This window comes from Taudactylus pleione, unplaced genomic scaffold (assembly GCF_031769625.1).
Source record: "Taudactylus pleione unplaced genomic scaffold, aTauple2 ptg000225l, whole genome shotgun sequence".
Classification (NCBI taxonomy): Eukaryota; Metazoa; Chordata; class Amphibia; order Anura; family Myobatrachidae; genus Taudactylus; species Taudactylus pleione.
The window spans coordinates 5,503,292-5,530,767 of record NW_028284627.1 but is presented as its reverse complement, the minus strand read 5'-3'; the positions used below and the strand labels follow the sequence as shown (position 1 = coordinate 5,530,767).

General features: G+C 45.5%; 1 protein-coding gene across 1 annotated transcript in view; it reads right to left on the bottom strand.

The window, feature by feature from the left end:
• The window catches only part of LOC148517225 (tetraspanin-11-like), a 91,930-nt gene that overhangs the window by 23,163 nt on the left and 41,291 nt on the right, over positions 1–27,476 (bottom strand). Inside the window, exon 3 of the mRNA XM_088478993.1 lies at positions 25,571–25,762. Coding sequence (XP_088335119.1) covers positions 25,571–25,762 — 192 coding nt within the window. The remainder of the gene's footprint in view (positions 1–25,570; positions 25,763–27,476) is intronic.

Below are 27,476 nucleotides of genomic sequence, written 5' to 3'. Positions count from 1 at the left end.
AAAGGGGGCGGGGCCCGGCACATGACGCGGCGTTGGGGGCGGAGCATGGGGGCATGAACGCGTCATCGTGGCTCCGCCCCCTCTTCACAATGCCGTGATTAATGGCATTGTGCAGCAGGGGGCGGAGCCACGATGACGCGATTCAGCGCGAATCGCGTCAGCGGCCCCCCTGCTGCCGGGGTTTCTACTTAAAAGCTTGGGGGGGTCCGGACACATCGCCGGGGCCGGGAGGATTGCCTGCCTTCCCGGGAGGTTGGGAGTGGCACCCGATTTTCGGGAGGCTCCCGACCAAATCGGGAGGGTAGGCAAGTATGAGCCTATGACATGGCAGTTAGGAGCTGATTGGCTGGTACCATATCACCATTCACTTTATCTCCTAACACAGCTTAGTAAATAGACCCCTCAGCAACAATATGAGGTGATCATGTGACTCTCATTTGTCACCACAGCACTATGACGAAGGCCACTGTCAGGGAGGGTGGGATGGAGTCAGGGAGGTGAGGTTTTCAAGATAAAAGTTCAGCTGCATTATTTATTTCATTAAAATGAATCATGTGGAGATCTTTTACTGGGGAAGGGGGGGGTCTGCACTACTGGGGCTGCACTGGGAATGGCCTGTTTATACTATAAGTCTCTGATGCTTGTACTTGAACCATGTTAAGGCAGATACAATATTTTCATGATCCTGGCATTTGCCAACACAAGCTGAGGTCTAGGCACAGGATCCATTTGTATTTACTCAGAAAATCTGTTATCATGTTTACTGCTGGCCATCCTGTGATATTTGCTACTGTGGGGTCTATTTACTAAGCCACGGATGGAGATAAAGTGAATGGAGATCAGTGGCAAACCCAGGATTTCTAGATGGGATTTCCAAATGTGTATTATTATACAGTATTAATAATTAACCCTATTGATGGTCTATAGCACTGAACCCCTAACAGTGCATGTTTTCTAGATCTCCTAGTTGGGGCACAGGTGTATTTATTACTGGCTGACACATGTTAAAAGATCCATAGGTGGGCCAAGCACATGAGAGAGGTTACTTTAAGCTGAGGTAAGAAGAAGCAGTGTTGTTCAGGGTGAGTTATTTGAATTAGCATACGGGGAGCCAGTGTAGGAAGTTTCTGACGATGCAGTGGATGTCGAGGGCTGAGACGAAGGTCAGTCTTGCTGAAGTATTTAGGATGGATTGCAGTGGGGACAGATGGATGTGGGGAGCGCCATATACATGGGAAGGAGGTGACTCTGGGAGGAGGGAAGATGATTATCTCTGTTTTGCACATGTAGTCAGGGGCGTAGGGAGGGCGGTTCCATTGCAGCGCAAGCTCCAGGCGCCGAAGTTGCCAGGGGATGCTCTGAAGTCGGACTCAGGAAGCAGCTGTCAAATAGCTGACAGCCTGCAGGATCCGTGTCCAGCCTGCCAGGAGCTGTGCATACAGAGCAGCAGCAGCAGCTCCAGTCCTGCCTTCCTGCTGCTCTAGTGAGAGACTCCGTGGTCAGAAGAGCTTGTGCTGAGCCCTGATTGGTGGAGCTCAGCACATGTTTTCTGACCCCAGCAGAGGGCGGGGCTACAGCAGCATGTCGACGGGCGCCATTTTCCCAGAGACCCGTGCAAAAAAATACCATGACTAGCGCCCCGCGCAGTCGCCAATCGGTCGTCGCTGCTACCCCCCCTGCGCTAAGCCCCGCCCCTGACAATAAGCCCTGCCCCCCACGATCGTAGCCTCCCCCGTGACCCCCTCCCTTAATAGCACTTACCCGCAATCATTGGAGCTCCAGTGACGTCTTCCATGCCTCCGGTCAGCTGATGACCCATACTGCACTGGGACCTGATGACCGGAGGGGAGTCATCACCGGAGCCCCGACCACCAGTCCCTGGAGTCAGGTAAGTGAATTTTTTTTTTTAGTATTTTTTTTTTTTTTGCAGTGTATCAGCGTGTGGTCTGTTTAGACCACACAGCTGATCACTGGGACCGGCTCCGGGCTCTGCGCTCCCTGTTAGAGCAGAGCAGGAGTCCGGTAACTGGGGGAGACCCTGGATAACGCCACCTCCAGGTGGCGATATTATCACAGGGCCTCCCTAGGTATTTTTTTACAATTTATTTTTAGTAACTTTGGTCAGATCACATTTCCCATTACAGATATGGGAAATGCGATCTGATTACTAAAAATAAGTGATACTTAGGGGTTGGAGTAGAATTTTGCTCCAATTGCCCTGTAGTAACTGTAGGTGATATTAAAATAATGTGAAAAGGGTGTGAAAACACCCTTTTTCACTTTATTTTAGTAAAAATAATGTTAATTAATAGAGCCCACTGTCTGCCCAGGGAGGATCCATTTTTTTAGAGGTTCCTATTGCAGAGAAACCACCATATAGGTAAGGTGTATTTTTATTGAGTACACACAAAACCGGATTTAATTAGTGGAATTACTTAGTGGGTTGAATTATATAAATAGCCCTCTATGCCCCAGTTTGATGCTGCCCATAATGTTTATTTTTATTTTCCTTTAATTTATCCCCACTTTCTAGACACACCTCCTCCATGGGACACTTGGGAGGGGGGGGGGGGAGGCGCTATAGCACGCATGTGCTCTGGGCGCACGGGCCACATGCTGCACCTCTGCATATAGTCCTTTAGGTAATGTTTGTACATCAGCTTGGAAGGAGAACAGAGTCACATGAGATAGTACAGAAGGGAGAGGGAAGATAGATATTGGTGTCATCAACATAGATGGCTGATGGTTTTTGGTCATTTTAAAAACTGACCATTAGTAAAGCTTCGGTTTCTATAGTCATCTGTGTAAAGTATTGATTGTTGGTTCGATGTTCTAAGTGTTCTGAAGTCAAGTTTTTCATCTGTTTTCTGTCGGTTTTGCCTTTAGTAATATGCAGATTTGGTCAGTTTGCAAACTCAACGGAAAATCAACCAAAAAACAGAAAACCGACCTTTAGTATATTTAGTGTTCCTTTTGTCCACTGATTTGTCGTTTTAGAGGTGACTTCTCAGAACGAGAAGGTGTTGCATGCAAGGTTACAGAAGATGTCTGACTGTCTTTGGCCCTGGCTTTCGCAATAGGTATTCTAGTGCATGAAAGATCAGTAGCAGGACCAAAACTTGCAAACAAAGGGCATGGTCTAAGCCTGTCCTTGCCACTGCATGTGGTGTATGACATGGTGCCAAATTTACGTTTTGCGGCAGTAACTTCATAGGTAGAGGTGATTTTTTTCTTCTTAGAGATTGTCAAGCATTGCCCTTACATACACCTTCTTACCACTTGACCCTCTTTAAAAGTAGATGTTGAAGAAGTACTATGACTACCAGCACTAGTACTGGGTTGCTGCTGTTCGGGAAGTAGTCGGCATCCCGACCACCTGAATTCCGATGCTCACTATACCGGCTGCGGGATGTCCGACGGGTCAAAATGCTGACAACTTTAACTGGTAAGTATTAGGGTAAGGGTTAGGTTGCGGTTTTACACCAGAAAATATTTATCTCTTTGGGGTGCAGCTCACTTAGACACAGCATGCTATTATTTGGTCATCTAAGCTTGCGATTACTACTGTCTTTGCTCCTAATGAACAATATATACTGTAGATCACAGGTTCTCAAACTCGGTCCTCAGGACCCCAAACAGTGCATGTTTTGCAGGGTTCCTCACATAATTACTAGTGAAATAGTTAGCTGCACCCAGGGGCGGATTGGCCGTAGACTTCAGTGGGAACTTTCCCGGTGGGCCGACGGCTCAGGGGGCTGCTAGCTGCAGATTTTGTGCTTTTATATATTTATACATAGTAAATATTTTCCCCCGGCCCTGATGATTCGGCACTGGCTTACAGATGCACTTCCGTAGTGCTGGCTCCTCCCCAAGGACCACCCACTTATAGGAGGATCCAGGAGGGTGGCACACAGGCACATGCTGAGTCCCCTGTCGTTTCTGGCTCTCCTAGCAGTATGCTGCGGCTGGCCACGGCCCCGCGGGCCAGCAACAAGGCAGGGGTAGGTGGTCCGGACTGGGTGGAGGAGGGTGGACCCTTCCTTTACCTCCCGTTTCCTTCCCTCCCTACCCTCCTCTTACCTTCTCCTCTTGTTGCCGGGGCTATGACATCACGATCTAGTGACCAGGCCCGGCGCGAAAACCAGAGGAGTCTGAAGACCTGGCCTGCCTTCCTAGTGCTCATGTCAGGCAGGCTGGTCTGGGTCTTCTCCATCACTCGTTAGGCTCGCACTTTGCCCCTGCTGTGTCGGCTGCTACTGTGTGATTTATCACAACAGGATTGGTGCCTGGGTAAAAGGTCAGTCCTTCAATCGCAATATCTTTCTCTCTTGTCCCTGTCTCTCTCTTCTCCCTGTCTCTCTCTCTTCTGCCTGTCTCTCTCTCTTCTCCCTGTCTCTCTCTCTCTCTCTCTCTCTCTCTCTCTCTCTTTCCTCCCTGTCTCTCTCTCTCTCTCTCTTCTCCCTGTCTCTCTCTCTCTCTTCTCCCTGTCTCTCTCTCTTCTCCCTGTCTCTCTCTCTCTCTATTCTCCCTGTCTCTCTCTCTCTCTTTTTATTTTCCACCAGTGACTGTATGGTTTTACAGATCCCTGCATGCATATTTTTTCTGTATATATATATATATATATATATATATATATACACACAGAAGATGAGAGGCGGCACTCGGAGACTAGTACAAACGGTGTACTAGTCTCCGAGTGCTGCTTCTCATCTTCTGTTAGCGATATTGAGGGTGCTGACCCTCTAGGAGGGCACTGGAGCAGGATACATTGGATGTACATCGGAGGGCCGGGGCATTGATTGGTGTGTGTATATATGTGTGTGTATATATATATATATATATATATATATACATACAAAAATGACCGGCATGCTACTTATCCATAAATAAATGACTGGGTGCCCTCCCGGGAACAACAAATGCCAAAAGATACAAGTCGGCGGCACTCCACGGCTTAGCAACAAGATGTACACTTGAGCAGTGTTTAATTTCTTTACACTTGTTTTTATTGAATAACCCATTTTGCCGGTCTGTACCGGCAAAATAGGGTGCAGCGACCTGTACCAGGAATGGCTCTGTTGGTACTGGCCCAGCAAAGCCCTGTTCCATACTCACCTGCCAGTCCCCCAGCATCTCATGGTACTCCTCTCTTTTATTCATTATTGAAAATAGACTATATAACCATTGCATGTTGATGACATTGGCTTTATTCCTACACAAACAGGCGGCTTCCAGACCATATTATCTCCTGCATGAGTTGTGAATACCGACTCAAGACGCTGCCTGTCTAGGAAGGATCAATTTCTTCAGAGGGTCCTGTTGCAGAAAAATCATATAGGTAAGAAAAAACTCATTCACATGCTCCGTTTGGTTATTCATTGAAGAGGGACTGTGGGCATGCCCATCAGCTCCTGGAGCAGTGGGCATGCCCCCAGCATGACGAAACAGGGGGAGAATGGTTCGCAAACACAAGACCAAGCCCCTTGGTGCAAGACCACGCCCCCTTTTTGGGCGCGCGAGTAATGAATACACCTGTGTAACCAGTGAGTAATGAATACACCTGTGCACCTGCTGGGTAACCTGCAAAAAGTGAACTGTGGGTCTCATTCAGACCCGCTCGCGAGCACAGGACGCTCGCAAGCGGGTCGATGGTACCCAAATGCGCATGCGCATGACGGAGGGAGCTCCGTCGTGTGCATGCGCGAGACCCGGATAGCGACAGCCAAGCTGTGCTCCGGGTCTCGCACCAAAGGGGTCGTGCTGTCGATGGTGATTGATAGCACGCCCCCTTTGGTGGGCGTGCCGGGGGCGTGGCTGCCAGATGGAGGCGTTCCCATGGGAACGCCTACCGTCTGGGGCCGGCCCCACTGACATCACTAGTGATGTCAGTGGGAGTGATTTTATAGAGCCAAAATCACTCCAGGGCTTGCGGCAGCGAGACCCTACCGCAGGGTCTCATCGCAAGCCCGATGGTCGCGATGGTGTTGACCATCGCGACCATCATCATGGACGCTCGCATAAGCTGTGGGTGGTAACCCACAGCTATGCGAGCGTCCAAAAGGCCGCTCCAAATTTAAATAGGACGGCCCTGATTCAGAGCGTCCGGCTCTGAATCAGGGCCTGTGTGGGGTCCTGAGGACCGAGTTTGAGAACCACTGCTGTAGATGATAGCTATAACTAGAGATGTGCGCTGACCCCCATGTTTTGGTTTTGGATTTAGATCTGGATTTATTTTCGTGTTTTGGTTTTAGTTTTGGATCTGGAATTTTAAAACAAAAATTATAAAAAGTTTTTACAAACAGCTAAAATCATGTAAATTTTGCAATCCAAAATAAGAAATTCGGATTTAAAATCTGAATTCCGAAATGCTGGAAGATCAGAACTGCCACTCAGATTTATCCGGATCTCCTCATGAGATTAGAACCGCGACTTGGATCTGTCCGGATTTACGAAATTAGACCCTGATTCAGAGCCGGACGCTCTGACCAGAGCGCTCGCTCTGAATCAGGGCCCACCTCCATAAATATGGAGCGTCCTCCTGGACGCTCGTATAGGTGTGGGTCATCACCCACAGCATATACGAGCGTGCAGGATGATGGTCGCGATGGTCTTGACCATCGCGACCATCGCCACTGCGAGCAGAAGCCTGCGGTTGAGTTTCTCAACCGCAAGGCCAGGAGTGATTTTGGCTCTATCAGAGCCAAAATCACTCCCACTGACATCACTAGTGATGTCAGTGGGGCCGGCTTCAGACGGAAGGCGTTCCCTTGGGAACGCCTCCGTCTGGCAGGCACGCCCCCGGCACGCCCACCAAAGGGGGCGTGCTGTCAATCAACATCTACAGCACACCCCCTTTGATCAGACACTACGAGCGAAGGATAGTCCTTCGCTCGTCGCGTCTCGCGCATGCGCACGACGGAGCTCCCTCCGTCGTGCGCATACGCAGTGCAGACCATCGACCCACTTGCGAGCGGACAGACGTCGCGAGTGGGTCTGAATCAGGGCCTTAGGGTGGATTCGGATTTCTGAAGATCTGAACAGGAGCAGCCTGCATTGCTGCTAGTAGTGTCTGACACTCACAGACACACAGATTAAAGATGCCTTCTTTTCATATATACTGCAACGTAGATGATAGAGATCAGGGCTGCCAAGAGCCGCGCTGGGCCCGGGTGAAGGGGGCATGGCCTAATCATGGGAGGCGTGGCCACGCCCCCTTAAGAAAAAAAAGAAAATGCGCGCCTGGGGAGGGGGGCGCTGTGAACCCCTCAGCCCAGCGCAAATCCAGGATGAGCGCTCCCACCCACAGCATAGGAGACTGCTGCTCTGCAGCATCAAGCAGTCTCCCTTTGCAGCCCAGCACACAGCAGCGTGTGCTGGGCTGCTCAGCTGACAAGGGGGAGGCGGTAGCGGCGTTGGACCTAGGCCCCCGCTGGGACCCTCCAGCAAGCCCGGGCATGGGTAATTAGTACTTGCCCCCCTCTCGTCGCTCCTGATAAAGATACCCTTGTGAAAAACAATTGTAAGTGCAGTTTCGTTTTTTCCACCCTCTCCAACTCCCCACAACTCACTAAAATGGTGAATGATAAAAACACAACTACAGCCCACAATCCTCTCCATGCACTGTCCTGTGTATAATGACACCTGAAACCATGAGGGAAGGACTTATATGCAATCCAAAACAAGAACGACCCGACATTTCTGGGAAAATTAAATTTTACCTCATTTTGAGAACCAAACTTGGTGGAAAGACCTGATTCCGGACTCAGGGCCTGATTCAGAGCCGCTCGCAAAAAGCGAGCGCTTGCTCTGTATCAGGGCGTGTGCTTTTTTTTGTTGTTGCGGCCTCTTGGCCGCTCGCATAGCTTTGGGTTACCACCCACAGCTTATGCGAGCGGCAATGATGATGGTCGCGATGGTCAAGACCATCATGACTATCGGGCTTGCGACGAGACCCTTGCGGTAGGGTCTCATTGCCGCAAGCCCCAGTGGACTTCCTGCACTATTAGAGCAGGAAGTCCACCAACTGACATCACTCCTCATCGGCTGCTAAGCTGTTACACCAGCCGCTGAGGAGGACCGGAGTTGTGGCCGTGCAGCTGAGAAGCTCCGCCGAGGAATTTCACTGTACTGCAGTGTTCCTGAGTGAGCAACAGTCAAAGTCTCGCAAGTTGATGACGTCAAATCTCAGGACCAGGACCAGAGTTAGAGCTGTAAAACTCACACTGACTGCAGTCTGTGCAAAGAGCAGAGGAGCTGAATCAGAGACGAGGTTGTGAGCTGAGCTAGACAGCTAACGAACAGGTAGCCCACTGTACACCACATTTCTTCACATATGATAGTACACATTACAGGTCACATTATTATCATTCGTGAACTGTATGTCCCCAGTCCAATCTAGCTTGTACACATATATATATTAAATGTGTGTGTATACATATATATATATATATATATATACACTGTATATAAACACATACATATGTATATATATACACACATGTGTGTATATATATATGTGTATACCTTAATAGCATACCCTAAGTTTAACACTAATGTGATGGCTATGTCCATGTTATAATTCTGAGCAATACAGTAGGGACTTGCAGTAAAGTGGGGTCCCGAGACGATGGGCTGCAAGCTTAAATGCATTGATCAATTCATGAACCAAAACCCAACTGTTTATTATGTCTATTATTATTATTAGTTATTATAGTGCGTGCAGAGCCCCTGTGATTTCTATTTAAACAATGTGGTCACATACCATGTTGCACCCCAAAACTAGGAATGGTGAGTGCCGTGGATTAGTGCTTTTTGTTTATTATGATAAATTTTTATAATTAATCATTTTTGTGATCACATTTTCTCATGCACCCCTATTAACTAGTTATTTAACTTGTGTCAGCTGTTTTCCTAGGTGCTTTGCAACAGGCGTGCTTGGTAACTGTCTCACATTTAAAAGCAAAGTTGCTGTGAGCTTTAAACCTTAATAGCATACCCTGAGTTTAACACTAATGTGATGGCTATGTCCATGTCATAATTCTGAGCAATAGAGTAGGGACTTGCAGTAAAGCGGGGTCCCGAGACGATGGGCTGCAAGCTTAAATGCATTGATCAATTCATGAACCAAAACCCCACTGTTTATTATGTTTATTATTATTATTAGTTATTATAGTGAGTGCAGAGCCCCTGTGATTTCTATTTAAACAATGTGGTCACATACCATGTTGCACCCCAAAACTAGGAATGGTGAGTGCCGTGGATTAGTGCTTTTTTTATATATGTATATATATATATATATATATATATATATGAAATCAGTTCCTATAGGTAGTACACACAGATACAAGCACACTTGGCACTCCAGGATTTTTCAAGAAAAGTTTAATGTCATGGTGATCAACGTTTATGGGCTGCACAGAGCCCTGTCCTTTACTGTTATTATCCTGAGGACAGAGTCTGTGCAGCCCAGAAACTATGATCACCATGACATTAAACTTTTCTTGAAAAATCCTGAAGTGCCAAGTGGGTTTGTAATGTATCTGTGTGTACTACCTATAGGAACTGTGCATTGTATTTACTGAGGCACCCAGGTACTAAGCAGCGAACAGCAGGAGTGCCGAATTTGCAGAATTGGTGTGTATATATACTGTATATGTGGATTTCCACCTAACTAAAGATTATTTTGGGGTACTGTGTGATTTTTAATTGTTTTTAGTCAAGTTTAGAAATATAGGGAAATCACTATTTATATTTGATAATGTCATTGATAGGGGCTCCCACCAGTTTATTGCCCAGGGGCTCCCACAGACCTTAATCCGGCCCTGCCCATAGGGAAGGAACAGGTAGTGGGAGCACTCGCCATCTGAAGGTGGCAAATGCTCTCATAATCAAGCTCCAAAAATATTGCATTTTTGGAGCTTGATGCTTTCTGTCCCCATACTAGTGCACAGAAAGGAGCAGTGAAGCTGCTTGCGGGGACAGCTGATTTCGCATCAGCTGTCACCGCGCCGGAGCAATGCTGAATTGCTCCAGTAGTCGGACCCTGACAAGTAACATCATGAATAGGCCCCTATGTTAGGTGGTTAAGTCGGTCAAGGCCTTAACATATCAATTTGTTTTAACTATACAAATATTGCTGAGCTGCCCATCTAAACCCCCCCCCCCCAATTATCCTCCCCACTGATATCATGCTAGTTACTGCTGCTGTATTCTGAGAGCATTATCAACAGGATTATCAAGAAGACTGTAAGAGTAGAAGATGGGTTTGGAGAGGAGGAGATTTTGGGACAGAGATAATACAAATATAGCCATGCTACAGGAATATTACTATTACTTCATTGTTTAATATATTAATTCAACAAATTCAAAAGGAAAAAAAGGATAGTTACAGAACTGTGCTTTTTAAAGTATACTAAGCCCCATGAAATGAAGGGTAACATAATTTTTTCTTCCAATTTATACATTAGTCCTACCCTCTCCATTTAGTGATACATTCTTTGTATGGATTTGTGCATCTTCTGTAGTTATCTATCTCTCCACTCACATTTTAAATGGTTATGTCCCTGGTCCCTAGTAGAGGATGTAATATGTCAGATTAGGTACACCTGGGGTGGAACATATACCATTTTGGTGCTCCCTCTCATTTAATACCCACTCCCCTACAGTGCTCAGGGGGTCTGGGAGAGCCAGTGCTTTTCGTCGGAGAACTGGTAACCTTTAGGAAATGGTGTTGCTTTTGATGTGATCTGAGCTACATATTTTTTTTAATTCAAAATTATTTATTATTTCCATGTGTAACTATGAATAAATTTGTATTTAATATATTTATGTCACTTATTTAAAGCAGATGCCCATCTTTTTATAGAAAGTATTTAATTCCTACACAATGGAAACACAACAGATTGCCATATAAAACTATGCACAGAATGTATCAGTGAGGTCTTTAAACCTTTGGTTCCATGTAGCTCTCTGATGGGGGCCATTGTCTTAAAACCATTTTGTTTTTCATTATTAAGTTTAAACCTGCATGTAGTTGAGTAGAAGGTACAAAAATATAAATCTCTACTTGTGACAAATTTATGTCTTAAACACCATTACTCCAGATGCACATATTTCATCTTTTGCAGCTATACAATAGATTTTGTGCAACTAAATCAATTTCGTATCACAGAATCTAAAGCATGTTACAAATTTGATGTTCTGTTGCTGAAATAATGTTGTTGTCGCTTAAAATCATGGTTTTATCCTACAATAATGATTTTTTTATCTGAAACACAACTTACACAGACCACCCTGCACTCTCCACATTTGTTATAAACTCCACAAATTATATAAAGTAGGATTGTATTATACAAATATGAATTTACCAATATACTGTCATTTTAGAAGACAAAATACACAACCCAGGTAAAATGTTACTGTAAACAGTCCCAGATTTGTGGAAAGGTCACATAAGCCCAGGTCTTGTTTGTCTGCTGGATAAAGAACACTTTGATTATGTATGATATATTAGTATTTCTTTTATACAGTATAGATGATATATGTTGGAGACATGCGGAGATCTGAAGAGCAAAGGGCAGGAGGAGTGGGAAGAAGTGACCAAGGGTGGCCAATAATTAAAATCCTGGCCTGATTATAACCAGGGGCGCCGAGAGGGGGAGGAGCGGGTAAAGATTACCCGGGCTTCCTGAGGGGCCCGGCATCGCCCCCCCTCCCTCACAGCAACCCAGCACACAGCGTGTGCTGAGCTGCAGTGGGAGACTGCTCGTGGCTGCTAAGTAGCAGCCACAGCAGTCTACGCCTGTGGGGGGTGCGATCAGCCTGATCACCCCCCCTGGCTTTGAGCCGGGCTGAGGGGGCTCAGAGCGCCCCCCCCCCCACCCCAGCGCGTGCGCTGAAAAAAATTTTTTCTTTTCTTTTTTCGGGAAGAAGGCGTGGCCACGCCTCTGCGATTAGGCCATGCCCCCCTGTTACCCGAGCCCACCACGGCTCTTGGCGGGCCTGATTATAACAAGCAATGGGTCATTTACAGATGACAAAAAATGCTGCTATGTACAGCACAGTAATTATCTTCCTAGTGAAAAACAAGGTGCATGGCATCTTCTAACTTATGGGATGTGGCTGCATTGGAGATTTACAGATAACGGGCCTGATGCAAAGTTGAATGCAAATTAGTCTTGCGGATGTATCTTGTGTGTTTTTGCACTGTGCATGCTCCATAGCTGAGAGTACTCATGTACCGGCAATACAGAATCAAAGGCAATACTGAGAAAATGTAACGGCTGCAATGGGGTATTCTCATGTGGGAAAAGTTCATTGAGGGAATGTCGACAAAACTGAGGGTTATGAAAATTTGGATGGATGCATAAACGCGTCTGTTTCCATTTGCACCAAGTATAGGTGCGCCCTGAAGCAAGACGTGTTTAACTCTACACTGGGACAGTGCTTTAGTTGCAGACAACAGTGGTTGCAGACCCTATTAGAAATCCTAATCTGCAATTGGGGTTGGGTACTGGCTAATAGAAGCCTGAGCCCACTAAATGCGCTCAGCAGTCAAGGCTGAGTACACAATCCCAACCACGGGCCTTGCACAGAATTCTGAGCTCCTCTTGTGGGGACACACAGACCTGGAAGTTATTCCTGCAGTGCAGACAAAGCTAGTGAGGAAGAGGAGGAGGGTGAGGAGGAAAAGGTCAGTGATAAGTAAAAGGCTGCAGCATCTCCAATAATCCTGCAAGAGAGTGTCTTCAATGTGGGTGATGGGAAAGAAGGTCCAGAGGCCCAAGAACTGGCAGAGGTATTGGGGGAATCCCAGCTGGGACAGTGGCATTGGCCTAGGCATCTGACATGGCTACAACAGCCGCCACTTCAGGGCGAAGACGACGTGAGCTAACCTCAACAAGGAGGGCTATCTGCTGGAAGTCAAGGCAATGATGCCAGTGAGAATTGATGTCATGTGACCCAGACTAACCAAGAGAGGGTGTTTGTTTTTTTTATTTTAAAGCAACTACCATGAGAAGCTTTGTTGGTTTCTGGGGTTGTTTACAAAATGGAGTTTAGGTTGATGCATTGCTTGCCCTATCTTAAAGTAGATTCAGTAATGATGGTATCAGTGAGCATGCTCAGTGTCATACACCTCATTTTACAATTATTTAAACAATTACCTTCCTATGGGGTCTCAATATCGAGTTGGGTATGAAATCCCGGCTGTCAGGATGCTGCTGGCCAGAATACCAACAGCAGCATCCCGACAGCCAGAATCCCGACACCCATAGGAAGTAACGGTGAGTTTTTTTCTAACCCCTACCCTAACCCACCCTACTCGGTGCCTAACCCTAACCTCCCCCCTAGTGCCTAAAATTAACCTCCCCGCACCCTAAACCTAACATCCCCTTCCCGGTGCCTAAACCTAACCTTCCCCCTAGTGCCTAAACCTAAACTCCCCCTCCCTGTACTCGAATCCTAAAACTCCCTACCCGGTGCCTAACCCTCCCCCTAATAGCTAACCCTAACTCTGCTACCTAACCCTAACCTCCTCTCAAATTCATATTGAGAATTGTTCCAGAGTTCATGCTTCTTCCAATAAACAGTTATGATCATGTAGGTGAAACATTCTGTTACTTGTCACATTTTGCTTTATAATAATCTATTGCCTAAGATTTTGTATGTAATTTTTTTAATTCAGTGCTATTGTATATCCTTTAAGCCAGGGGTGGGGAACCTTTTTTCTGCCAAGGGCCATTTTGATATATATAACATTACTCGCGGACCTGGTGCAGGCCATGCCCCCTCCGTGTGATGTCACACAGGGGCGGGGCCACAACCGCCGGTAATTACAGCAATGCCCGGAGCTTCCTGAGGATGCACCGGAAGCTGTAAGGGCAGCGGTGTGACCGTCTGAAGCGTCCTAAGCTCCTGGTGGCACTGCTGCGTAGATTTTGGCTGCAGGGTGCTATTCTAGGAACCCTGCTAGCCAAATGAGGCTAGCAGAAAAAAGTTCCTAGGGCCAGATCAAATGATTCCGGGGGCCTTATACGGCCCCTGGGCCTGAGGTTCTCCATCCCTGCTTTAAGCCCTGTATTTTTTTTATAATAAACATCATTTAATAAGTTCCTTCTCTGTGTTCTTATCAATTTCATGTGCACATGAATTTGTCCAGTAGAAACAACATCTCTGTACTATGGGATAATACTTAGATAGGGATAACTGGGATTGACTTAACATATAATGATAGTGAGGTAACAGGGATAACCTAAAGCTCCCTGACTGAAACAAGTGGTAGTATGAATTGGGAATTAATTGTAAGAACGTGTTATAACAGGGATTTTAATAATTTTAATAATTTTTAGACAGACCATGTGGTTGTTTGGGATTAACCCTTTATCAGTCCCATGCCACGCAGACTCAAGGGTGCTAAATTTTCTGAAAATTGGCAGGAAGCTTTCATATATGTGAATCTCTAGAGCTCTGGTGTTTGGGAGACTTGTTCTCCAAGGAAATTAAATATTTTTGTTAAAATATGCATTAAATTATATTTATATGGTTTCTTTTCCAGTTCCAGGACATAGGCCCTCATTCAGAGGTGGTCGCAAGAAGCGATCGCTCTCTCTGAATGAGGGCGGCTTCTTCCATTTTTTTAGTGCGGCCTCCTGTTCGCTAGCTAAGCTGTGGGTTACCACCCACAGCTTAGCGACTGACCAGGTTGATGGTCGCGATGGTGAACACCATTGCGACCATCGGGTCTTGCGACGAGACCCTAAGGTTGGGTCTCAGCAACCGCAAGCCCCAGGAAGCTTCCTGCTCTGATCGAACTGCAGGTCCCAGCAAGCCTCCCCCACATGCTGGTACTTGGAGAACCACAAGTACCAGCATGAGAGGAATTAAGGGCCCGCTGGTACCTGTAGTTCACTTGTAAAGAAATGTTAAAAGAAAAACAAGGCAGATACACCGTGACAGCCTATGGTGAGAACAGCAGGCTAACCTTTACTAACCCTGCGGCTCTCACTATTGACTTCAAAGGCGGGAGCCGTTCATTGGCTGAGAGAGGCGGAGGCTGACCTCTCTCAGCCAATGAACGCTCAGCCACGGCACTTCTAAGGGAAATGCTGATCAATTTCAATTCGATTTCAGGAGATTTAAGAGATTCATAAAAAGTAATCTGAAATCGAACTTTAGTAAAATTACCCCCAGATGTTAGACAGTCAATAGGTCGACAGGGACAATACTACGTCGACAGGGACAAAAGGTCAACACACTAAAGGTCGACATGTAAGGAGGTCGACATGTACAAATGGTCGACATGGTCAAAATTTCTACACAAAAAATGGTTGCCACATATTTTGTTGTTAGGTTTATGGTTAGGGTTAGGCACTTACCCCGATGGTTAGAAGGGAGGGTTAGGGTGAAGATTAGGGATAGAAGAAAAAAAAACAGGTTTTGACCATTTTTGTGTTGACATTTTGACCTGTCGACCTTTTGTCCCTGCCGAGCTATTCACTGTCTAACATCTGGTGTCTATCTAGACATTGTCTACCTTTTTACTGTAGATCTTTCAATCCACACCCGTTCATTTGCACACTGCATGTTATTACTAATACATGTCTATACCTCCAAAAATATAAAGCTATACCCATGAGCCACTCAGGCAGATACAAAACTTGAAAACCTTGCCCCTAAACTCCAAAGTTCTATCTCTTTTTAGCCACTGAAGTCTGCTTTACCCTTCCTTATGTGGGTCTTTGTGGTGTATGACTATCATGTAAAGATAGCAGTTGTACTTTCTTCTTGGCCACCATCTTCCGGTCTTTCCTGATAAGGTCGGACTCACCCTCCAACAACCTTTAAGCCGCTTTAATCACTCATTCATGGAGGAGACATATTGGGGTTACTGTATATGATTACAGACTACTGTAACAAAAGTGTAACCCCATAACTGCTATTGTCCTACACAGACTGAGGTCATGCCCCAGGTGATTTAAACCATTCGAGTTGCTGAAATGTTACATTGAAACACCCCTATGGTAGGCAAGTAGTATGTAACTATTTCTGTAACAAATATCCACACACTACATCATGGGTAGGGAACCTCTTTAAATACTAAAGCTGCATACACACACAACGATTTTGTTACCAATGATTTTATGAACGATTATCTGTCAGATTATCTGTCAGATTTTTTAAAGTGTAATGAACGATTTTTTTGAACTACAAACGATTTTTGCATATTCCCTTACTGAAAATCATTCAGTTGACAAGTCTGACTGAACTACAAACTACAAACGTGATAATAAAGAATACTCCAGCAAAGACATAAAGAATACTCCAGCAAAGACATATCCAGTCATTGGCCCTCATTCAGAGCCGCACGTTAACAACAGTACGCTCGTTGCGTTCCGATGTTGACTAACCGCGCATGCGTCGGTGTTACACTGCGCATGTGCGTACGGCAGATTGCGAGTTTTTTTTCTCTCGTTCCTAAAATAGCGTACAGGAAGTGACATGTCAAATGTGATTGACAGAACAGCGCGTTTTTGGGTGTTGACGGGGGTGGAGATGAAAAAACGCAGGCGTGGCGAGGCGTTTTTGGGGCGTACATACATTAGCAGATGCGAACGTCAAATGTGTTCGGACCGTCTCATACGTCACTGGAACATCCGCTTTCCCTTCAAAATGCTCGCACAGCTTAGGGTCAGGATTACTCGACCACATTGGCGATGGCCTTCTCCCGGGACTCCACGATGGTGCTGCGATTAATCGCGGCTGGTCAGTAAAGTAATTAGTGTTGGATTGATATCCGGCTTGGTATGTGTTTGGAAAGCAGTTTATTGGGATAGCACAAAAGCGTACGCAGGTGGAAATCAGAGCTGCTAATGTCATGATTACACAATCAATTAGCGTACATTTTTGGTGTTTTATTTTGGCCACAATTTGTTGGTTATGGCCTATTGTAACAATAATGTCATCATGTTTTAATTAGCTCCCCTTTTTTTTGGTTTACTGTGGAATTTGCATCGCTATGTGATTTTTTAAATGTTCCTTAAAGAGGCCTTTTATTTTTTTTAAGAGGGTCAGTTTTTTGCCTTTAGGGCCAGGTTTAAATGTAACCCATTTGTACAATAATGTCACAATACAATGTCAGTTTTTTGTTTTAAATTTATTGTTTAAACACAAACAAATTGGCCTAATATTTTGTTGCCTTTTTTTTGTGGCAAAGATATTTGGAAAAAAAAACAAAAAACCCATAACTGGTAACATAAACGTAAATACGAAATTTAAAAAAATTTCACAAGAAAGGAGAGGGAAGTTTTGACCAGAAAGGAATATGAGCCAAGCACAGAAGGAGTGTGGGAAAAGTCGCCATTGCTGTCACCGTTTTCTCGCCCGTTTGGCTGGGTGAGGGTGGGCGCCAGACCGGGTCCGGGATGCCATCGGGCTGGCCTGTCCAGAGGCAGATGTTGTGGCCTCTGGACTAGGCACAGGGCTAGGCACATTTGGAGGATTGGCTGATGTTGTGCCAGAGGTGGAGGATCCGGATGTTCCGGCAGGAAGGGAGGTCGTCTCCACCATGTGCTGGCGAACGAGCTGCTCCAGGGCATCGGCGATGCGGATGTTGGCCCTGGTATTTTCCGCCAGGGCCTGAGCAATGGTCACGTTGGCCGCAGCATTTTGCTCCAGGGCCTCAGCCACCCGTATCAGACTGGTGTCCATCCTCTGCAGAATCTCCGTATGGAAATCCGATTTAAAATTGAGTTCTGTGAGGAGGCCCACTGCCTGCGAGGGGGCACGCCCTGGACTGGCTTCTGCAGGGTCCTCAGCCGGATGTACTGGTTCCTCCCCTGCAGAGCCAGCAGAAATTCTGCGGCCAAGGCTCCCCTCTGGAGCAGACTCATCCGCCTCTGTCTCTGTTAGGAAAAATGCGAAAAGACTCACATTAGAATCTACATATTGGCACAATAGCATTTCAGAGTTGGTGACATCACAAGACTTACCTTGGCCAACATGAGGAGCCGCAAAGTCTGGCATGTCCGTATCCATGTTGGACACGCCAAACACCTCCACAGCCTGCACACACCCCTGTGCCAGCTCTTCTAAGTCTGTCAACTCCAATGACACAGGGGTGGGACCCCCACCTGTCCCCCTTGCATGCCTAGCCCTGTCGGCAAGTTTTTGCTTGAGACGATATTTGAAGTCTGCCCATCTGTGGAATGAAATTGGAACCATTATCCTTTTTTTTACAATGGGGTTTGTTTATAGGATGGGAAAGTGTTTACTTACCGCCGTTTGACATCCCGGGCTAGACGGACATAATCACCCACCCTATTGACAGCAACGGCGACCTCCTCCCACATTCTCCACTTCTGACTTTGGCTCATATTCCTGGCTGCCTGGGGCAGGATGTCAACGCACTTCTGGATCAAAACCTCCATCTCCTTGCTTGTGAAATGTGGCTGCCTTTTTTTTTTGGCAGCTTTGGCGGGTTGACTGGGGCCAGCAGTCTCTTCCATGTCATCCTCCTCACCTATTTGGGTAAATATGCAGATTTAGCCACTTCACAACTTGCACAATATTATGTTTTAAAAGAATCATTGAGACAAAATGCATGAAGGCCTTACCGCCGGAATTTTGGCCATTGTTTCCCTGGTCTGAAGCCATGTCTCTGCTTCCAGAATGAAATCAACCAGAAATTAAATGTGATTTCGTGACGTATTTATACATGCGTCCTTAGTTTGCGGCCGCATCATTGATTGTGCGTCCCTATGATTCATCCTTAATTTGTGCGGGAAAATAAACACTATTTATGGCTTGGTGTGTGTGGAGTCGAGGTTGCGTTGTTGGATTGTTGGCGGTTAAGTTGGTTGGATTTGGTTGTTTGCGGTTGTAGGATTTGGCGGTGTTTGTTTTTTTTTTGGTTTGCTACAGTTGTTTTGGTTTTCCGTTTGCATTTTTTGGGTTTATTTTTTGCCATCGTTTCCTGATTTGGTAAGTTTTGTGCAGTCTAATTTGTGGCCAATTGGTGTCTACTTCTGGTTTTTTGTTTTATATTTTTTTTTTTACACTAATTTCATCTATTTTAGTTTGTTTTGGCTTTCGGACCCAAAGACCTTTTTGAGGGAAATCTTATATATTCGATTTTGGTAAGTCCATTATTTTTCTGGCATTTGCGAACTAATTAACGCATTTTTGACTGTTGGTGTAGTGACTTGCATTTGCGAATTAATTAACGCATTTTTGACTGTTGGTGTAGTGACTTGCATTTGCGAACTAATTAACGCATTTTTGACTGTTGGTATAGTGACTTGCATTTGCGAATTAATTAACGCATTTTTGACTGTTGGTGTAGTGACTTGCATTTGCGAATTAATTAACGCATTTTTGACTGTTGGTGTAGTGACTTGCATTTGCGAACTAATTAACACATTTTTGACTGTTGGTGTAGTGACTTGCATTTGCGAATTAATTAACGCATTTTTGACTGTTGGTGTAGTGACTTGCATTTGCGAACTAATTAACGCATTTTTCGAGGCTTATTCATCATGTAAACCAGTTTTGCTTTTCCCTTTTCCATTTTTGGGGTCCATTTGACCCCTATTTGACGTACGGTGTGCAATGTCGTTTTCATCGATGGCCAAATGTGTGTTTCGCCTATTTTATGTGTTGGCTTGCACCAATTTGACAAACATAAAATGACCCTCTAAATTTTTGATGTCTCATTTTTGGCTTTTTTACAGTTTAGACGTATCATGACAATACCCCGGCATGTAAGCAGCTATGGATGGTATCATAAAGCTAAGTTGTTTTATGTTACTTTTGGGGTGGCTCAAAAGCCTTACATTGTAAACTTTGAATTTCAGGTAGATCTGGGGCGAATTGTTCTGGCCCTGCTCCCGGAAGACGACCAACCTCAAACTCGTCCCAGGCGTAGGCATCGTAGGCATGCAAGGCCCCAGATATTTCGAACACGTGTCACCCTTTTTGGAATGCCCGATGATGAGGTTTTAAGACGCTACCGTCTACCTCCCAAAATCATCGTAGACACTCTCTCATTAATAGAAAGTGATCTTGAGCGGCAAATTGACAGTCCAACAGCAATACCACCACTGACGCAATTTATGGCGGTGTTACATTTCTGTGCCTCAGGATCGTTTCAAACAACGGTGGGAATAGTGGCGGGCATCTCCCAATCCTCCTTTTCCCGGATCCTGAGGGCAGTGATGGAGGCACTTTTCAAGCACCTCCATCATTTTATTAAAATGCCTTTGGATATGGGTGCCCTTAGTGTGGCCAAGGCCAATTTTTACCAAATAGCTGGCTTCCCACACATCATAGGGGTTGTGGATGGTACTCACATACCACTTCAGCCTCCAGCACGGCTGGAGGCAATATTTAGAAACTGTAAACACTATCACTCCCTGAATGTAATGGTGGTATGTGATGCCTCCCTCCAGATCCTGTCCCTGAATGCTAAATTACCAGGAAGTGCTCATGACTCCTTCGTCATCCGGCAATCAGGGATATGGCAGAAATTAACCAACCTACAAGCTGGTGATGCGTGGCTTCTGGGTAAGTGGAGACCTTTAGTACATAACAATGTTAAGCTTGATACACAGTGTTCCTGATGTTGTCTATTTTTTTTCACAGGAGACAGTGGATACCCTTGCATGTCCTGGCTGCTCACTCCTTATTTGGCTCCCACACCAGGGCCACAAAGTGCGTATAATTCCGCACTTACAGCCACCAGGCAAGTGGTGGAGCGCTGTATCGGCCTTTTAAAAGGCCGATTCAGATGTCTCCACCGCTCTGGTGGCGAGCTCATGTATGTGCCGGATATGGTGTCTAAAATTGTGGTCCTGTGTGGGATATTTCACAACATTGCCATAAGGAGTGGTGTCCCAATGCAGCCAGAGGATGCCTTACCTGAGGATGGCCCCCCCGAGGTTGGTCGGAGGTCAGTATGTGGGGGGGCCATACGCGATGATGTGATGGCCAGATTTTTTAGGTAAGTTGTAACAAAACTACAGTGTTTATACCTAATGTGTTTGTGTTTGTTTGCGAACATCTAATTTTGTGTTTTTTTTCTCACCATCTTCTGTTTGTTCACATAATCTTTGGCACTCCAACGCTCACTACTTCCTGCTACCCTTACCAAACCTGGATCTGGTCCTTTTGGGCATATATTCTGGAACCCATATCGCAACGCCATGTTTGTGGAATCATGTTGGCATGGTCCTTCGTCAACCAGTTCTTGATTTTTTGTTTTTATTTAATTATTTCTTGGTATGTGTTGTATTTGAATTTATCACTGTGTTCTTTTTTTGGGAGTGACCACTTTGTTTTCTCTGTTATGTTGTGAATAAATGTTTGGAGAGTGAAATGGTCTTCCTTTTTTGGGACGTTAACAGCAAGTGTAACCAGGTTAACACAAGTTACATTTGACTAAGGGGTAATCCAGTACTGACGCCAGTTGAGCTAAACTGAAATCTGTTTTCAGCTTCCCAACCCACACCAAAAGGAAGCCTGGCCCAACCTTGGGATTTGTAAGATTGGCCTAAGCAGCTTGCGCACCAACTAGGAACCTGTAAAATGTCGAAATATGTAATTGACACTACACCCAAAAAGGGAAATGACATTGTTACTGTTATGTGTTTCTTGTGTCTGTTTGACATACAAAGACAAAACACAATCTAACTTTTAAAAAAGGGAAATCCTTGCAGGAACAGTCTACTTATGTCATGCTAAACTATCTTGTTTTTGGATTAAAAAAATGAGCCAGAACGTATATTTGACTGAAAAAATTTATTTAGAAAAATGATCAAAAATAAAAAAACTACTGGCGAAGGAGGCCAGACAGCCGGTCGAGGGCCACAAGAAGGCCAATTACATGTTGGCGCATCTGGCCAACACAATCCGCCACCTCTTGCCGACGCCTCTGTTCCTCTGTGGGTGAGAAAAGTGTGTGGGTTAATACAACAATAGGGAATCCACATTAAAAAAACAAAAACACAACGAAATCACTCCTAAACCTAAAAAAAAAAAAAAAGGGGGTGCTGCCAAAAATACAAGGCCTATGTACAAATTCCCACAGGTGTGATATGTGTATGTTGAAATCACCAGGAAGAGGTAAAGGCAAACTGCAAAATCACCAAAAGTCAAGCCACAAAAACACGAAGAAAGGCACGACACATGATTACATACAAACAGTTTGTGCTTTAAAAAAAAACAAAATAAAAACATACCGGGAGCCAAAACGGGAGCTCCGGAAATGCCTCCATGATCCTCCTCGGAGGATCCGTCATTCCCCAAAGAATGGGGAGGAGTTATGATGGACTCCGGGGAGGGGGTAATTGGAAGAGGGGTGGGTGGAGGAGAGGGGGAAGTGGGACGGAGGGGAAGGAGGCCCTACATTTCCGGGAGAGGGTCTGGGAAGGATGGGGAGGAGTGGGGAATAGGGGAAAGATTTGGGGTGGAGTGTTGGCTGGGGGTTGGGGATAGTGGCCGGGAACGCCGTCTGGACGGACGGTGACGGCGGAGTCTTGGCTGTCCCCCTAAAATATGTCAAAGAAATTGCGGTTAGTTTATGGACAAATCCGGGGACCAAAACTAAAAACAAAAAAACCCCCCAAAAAATAAGCCAAATAGGAGTAGAATGAATAAATCAGAAATAGAGGGAAAACATGCACACGCAGATATGAGTACAAATAATAAATAGGACAGACAGGAAAACATGCACACGCAGATATGAGTACAAATAATAAATAGGACAGACAGGAAAACATGCACACGCAGATATGAGTACAAATAATAAATAGGACAGACAGGAAAACATGCACACGCAGATATGAGTACAAATAATAAATAGGACAGACAGGAAAACATGCACACGCAGATATGAGTACAAATAATAAATAGGACAGACAGGAAAACATGCACACGCAGATATGAGTACAAATAATAAATAGGACAGACAGGAAAACATACACACGCAGTTTGCCCCACAAACACAAACATTAAAACCACAATACATAACACTTACTTTCCTCGATCTGCATGCGAAAGCATGCCAGCAAGCGGGGCGTTCGCCGTTGCAGGTCGGACCACCTGCGCTCCAGCTGCCCGATGTTGCGGCGTGAGCCGAAGGACCGCAGGCGGGACCGTGCCTCCGCATACGCGGAGCGCTTCTGCCGGTTGGTCATGGGTTGAGGTTGGCTGGTGATCCGGCGATCCATGACCTCCGTAAGCACCAGCAGCTCGCGCCTGGTGAATGCGGAGGCTCTCATGATGGCAATGGTGTTTTTCTTAAAAATCATTTTTGATAAAGTGTGTAAAAATTTACTGATTGGCTAATGTATTTTGGAAATTAACAGGAGCAATTTTATTGGTTAGTGTATGAGTCATGTGTTCGACAGGGCCAGAAATCTCTGGAGAGTTATGATAGGCTTGATGCAGTGACATGCGTAAGCAAATTTAAATAAAGAAATGAACCCCGGGAAATATGCGGGGATCCACAGCAATAGTACAATTGTTTAATTGTGGTTCACATGTTTTTTGAACAATAAAAGCGAATGTTTCATCCGTACGTATTCTGCGGGTAAACACAAACACAGACAAGAGTAAAGTTTCTTGCATTGTGTTGAAAAAAAACAAACAATTAAGCTAATTGATACATTGATTGGCATGATACGATTGATGGAGGTAGGCAGAATAAAGGAGCAGGTAATCGACATCTGACAAGGCCACTTCCTGTTTATACTTGTGCGTGCGTTCCTTTCAAGCCATTTCGGGGATGTACGCTCGCTATTTCGTACGCTCGTTAGTTAGAGGAGGGGTCGTCAGAGTTTAGGGAGGAATTTTAGATGCGAACGAAAATACGAGCGAGCCATTGAATTTAAATATTTTTGTACGTACGCCTAACGTACGTGCGGCCGCTTGCGAGTGGGTCTGAATGAGGGCCATTGTTCTTTTAAATTGTATGTACAAAAATCTATCCGAAATATTAATCTTGGTTTAATGATAGAATGATTTTATTCTAGGTCAGTATACAAGCGAGAACTCTGCAAGGCTCCAAGATTAGATGTGTCATATAAATGAGCTGAAGATATTTTATTTTATCCTGTAATAAACAAGGAATGTTGACAGTACCCATTTATGGTCTATAACAAAAGCTGGGTACGGCCATTTGTCACTATAACAGTCTGTGTGAGCAGTATAATTAGGCTGGGACCAAACATGTTTGTTGTAAGACCTTTTCTTTAAAACTTGGATACTCTCAGAATTGTTTTCAGTTTGAAAATATAGATGTCTGCTTTTATTTGCTAGAAACATATAGCAGGTATGATAGGTTTACATTCAGGATGTCGGCACCAGAATGTCGATATGGACTTTAGGTTGACAACCAATATGTAGACATTAAAAAAAAACAGTCGCCATGTTCATAATGTCGACACCAGAATGTTCACATACTGGGCCTGATTCAGAGCCGCTCATAAGCGGCCGCTCATTCGCTCCGAGCGATGTTCGCACATCTGCGCATGCGCCAATCAGTCATTGCGGTCGGAAATCGAGCACTTGCAAAATAGCGAGTGCCTGCAAATTTGAGTGACAGGATGAGGCGTTTGTGGGTGGTAACAGGGGAAGGTGCTTGAAAACGGGGAGTGGTGATCTGAACGCAGGCGTACCAAACGGTCAAAACGGGCGTTTTAAGGGTGTGCATAATTAACAAAGCAGCGTCATCGACCACGTCACTTGGTTGTTTCTTAGCCTGAACTGTTCGCATGGTTGCAGTAGGATAAACCTACCACAAGCACTGCGAGCAGTTCATACGCCTTTCGATGTACTCGATTAATCAAATAAATAGCGGAGATGACGTATGATGCGAGCGGCCAGGGGGCGTCTTTACAAAATAGCGAGCGCATGTTTAGTTTGCTCGCTCAGACATAGAGGCGTCAACAGACAGCAAAGAGCGAGCGCTCAATTTAAATAGCCGGCCCCTTTTTCTGAACGAGCGAGCGCAAATAGCGTCCGGCTCTGAATCAGGCCCACAGTTTCTTGCTAATTTTAGAAAAAGTTGGAAAAGGGAAGAGAGTGAGAAGGAGATGGGGGAGATAGAGAGAGTGCCAGGGCAAAGAGAAACAGAGAGAAGGAGGAAGCAATAGGGGGAAAGAGGGGGAGAGAGAGAAATTGAGTCATGGTTAAAGGGGGAGAGAAAGAGAAACAGGGGAAGAGGGGAAGAGAAAGAGGGAGGGGAAGGGAGAAAGTCGACCATGAGAAAGAAAGGGGGAGAAGACAGAGAGACAAAATAAGAAAGGGGTACACAGAGAGAGACGGTGTGAGAGTTGGGAAGGGGGAGGAAAAGTAAAGCCTGGTGGTGATGGTCACAACAGCTACAGGTATCCAGGCAGATCACAGTTTTTATGAATTTTGCTTTCAACCAGGCAAATGATGTGTCCAAAATACTAGTCACTTACAAAACAGGAGACAACCAAATTTCTATTGTTTTATTAATGCATTTATGCACATCATCCATTGCTCTTGTTTCCCCCTTGTGGACCAATCTATAAAGGCAGGTGTTACTTACCAGCAAGAGGCAGGTTTTGTGTTCTCGAATCATCGCACAGCAGCCGAGGAAACCGGTCACCATGACTACAACTCCAGCAAAAAGCAGAATGTACGCAGATACCGAGAGAGTACTGTTTGCAAGGAAAGCGATGTAACTGGTTTTCTCCATTAAGGTCCATAGGCCTATGGCAATGACTGCAGCACCAGCAATCTGTGTAAGAGAAAAGGAATACATTTCACAGGCACCGTAATATTTCTGTTATATTATTTCCAATTGTAGATAGTATGATGTAGTGAAAGTGGGCACTGTGCAAAGTTCCTCAGAGCACTCACCATATTAAACACTAGGAAATGTATATGCTAGATTAAGTGTTAGATTACCATTTATGGATGGCTATGAACAACTGCAGGTGGCTGCAGCGGCGTAGCAGGGCTCCGGAGCACCCTATGCAGGCCCCGCCCCCTAAGTGCATGACGTCATGATGTCGCACAGAGTGGGTGGGCTGCCGGCACCAGGAAGTGCAGCACTGGCACTCCGAGCAGCTACACAGACTGCAGGGTGCTTGCCTGGAGCAGCGATATTGGCTGAAAGAGGAAGTCTCCCAGAGGATCTGAGATAGTAGGTACAGTAAGTGAGTATGCTGCAGTCATAAACATGCTGTAGCTTTGATTTTTGAGTAGCCAATAGTCATAGACTCTGTGTTGAATACCTCCCTCTCCCAAATAAAGCCAACACCATCAGAGGCTCAGCTAGTCTCCCAGAAGGATTATCATTGTTCCCTGTGACATATGAGATTTGTTTAATCAAAATTTATTAAATCATAACTAAGAGGGGTATTCATGAAAGCTTGGAGAGAGATAAAATTGAGAGAGATAAAGTTCCAACCACTCAGCTCCTAACTGTCACGTTACAGGCTGTTGTGAAAAATGACAGTCGGGACGTTGGGTGGCGCCCCTGTTCGACCGCACTGGTCAAACACCCCTAGAGCTGTCCCTGGCTGCTACTATGGAATTGCGGGTGTAGAGGGACCAGGAGCTCCTTCTGATATAGGCGGCTGCGGGAAGATTAGCTTCCCTCAGCTGCCTAGTGGGTGTTTCTGACTGGTCGTATCAGATACGCCTGCGCTCTCCCCACCCCCGCTGCTACAGCAGCCAATCAGAGGAGCCCAGGGCCGGATCACCTACTTCTGGCTGCCTGCTGCCACAGTGCCCCTCCCTCTGTCCTGCCCCCACCGCTGCTATAGTAAGGTGACCCTCCCTCCCACTGCCTCGCACTCCCTATGGGGACAGCCGAAAGCAGGGGACCAGAGGAGAAGACTGCATCACTGGACCGCTGGATACCGGATTTGCTTTGCAGGCAGAGGAGTAGCGTGGAACCATGATGCCCGGAAAAAGTGCATGTCATAGCGCCCTCCCACCCTGTACTGAACTGTGCCAGTGGGGTATAACCAGCCTGTAGGGGAATACTGAAGTGAAGAGTGAAAGCAGCAAACAGTATCACGCTGGGGTATGGAGGCCCCATTGGGGGAATAGAATACTTAGAGGAACTGACACTAAGGAGTAGCTCCTTTGGCACTGCTTTATTTATGTATAGCACCTAGGATCTAACTTTGAATCATTGTTATTAGTCAGTAGAGCAGATTGTAGTATATTTTCTGATCCTGTCATTTAAACTGATAGAATACATGTGCTAGAGTGAGATTCCACATAGTGCACAGCTTATTACTGCAATTACTGCCCCAAGCAGCTATCACTGGAGTGGGAACACCTATGGGAAGCTCCCTTCTTAGCAATGCTCCCACTCTGAAAATTGACATTATATCTATATTAATGTGAGTACTACTAACCATGTCATGTTCTGTTTACCACCATTATTATTATTTCAGGTCTCCTAATATTTTTTAAAAGACCTTTCAAATAACACT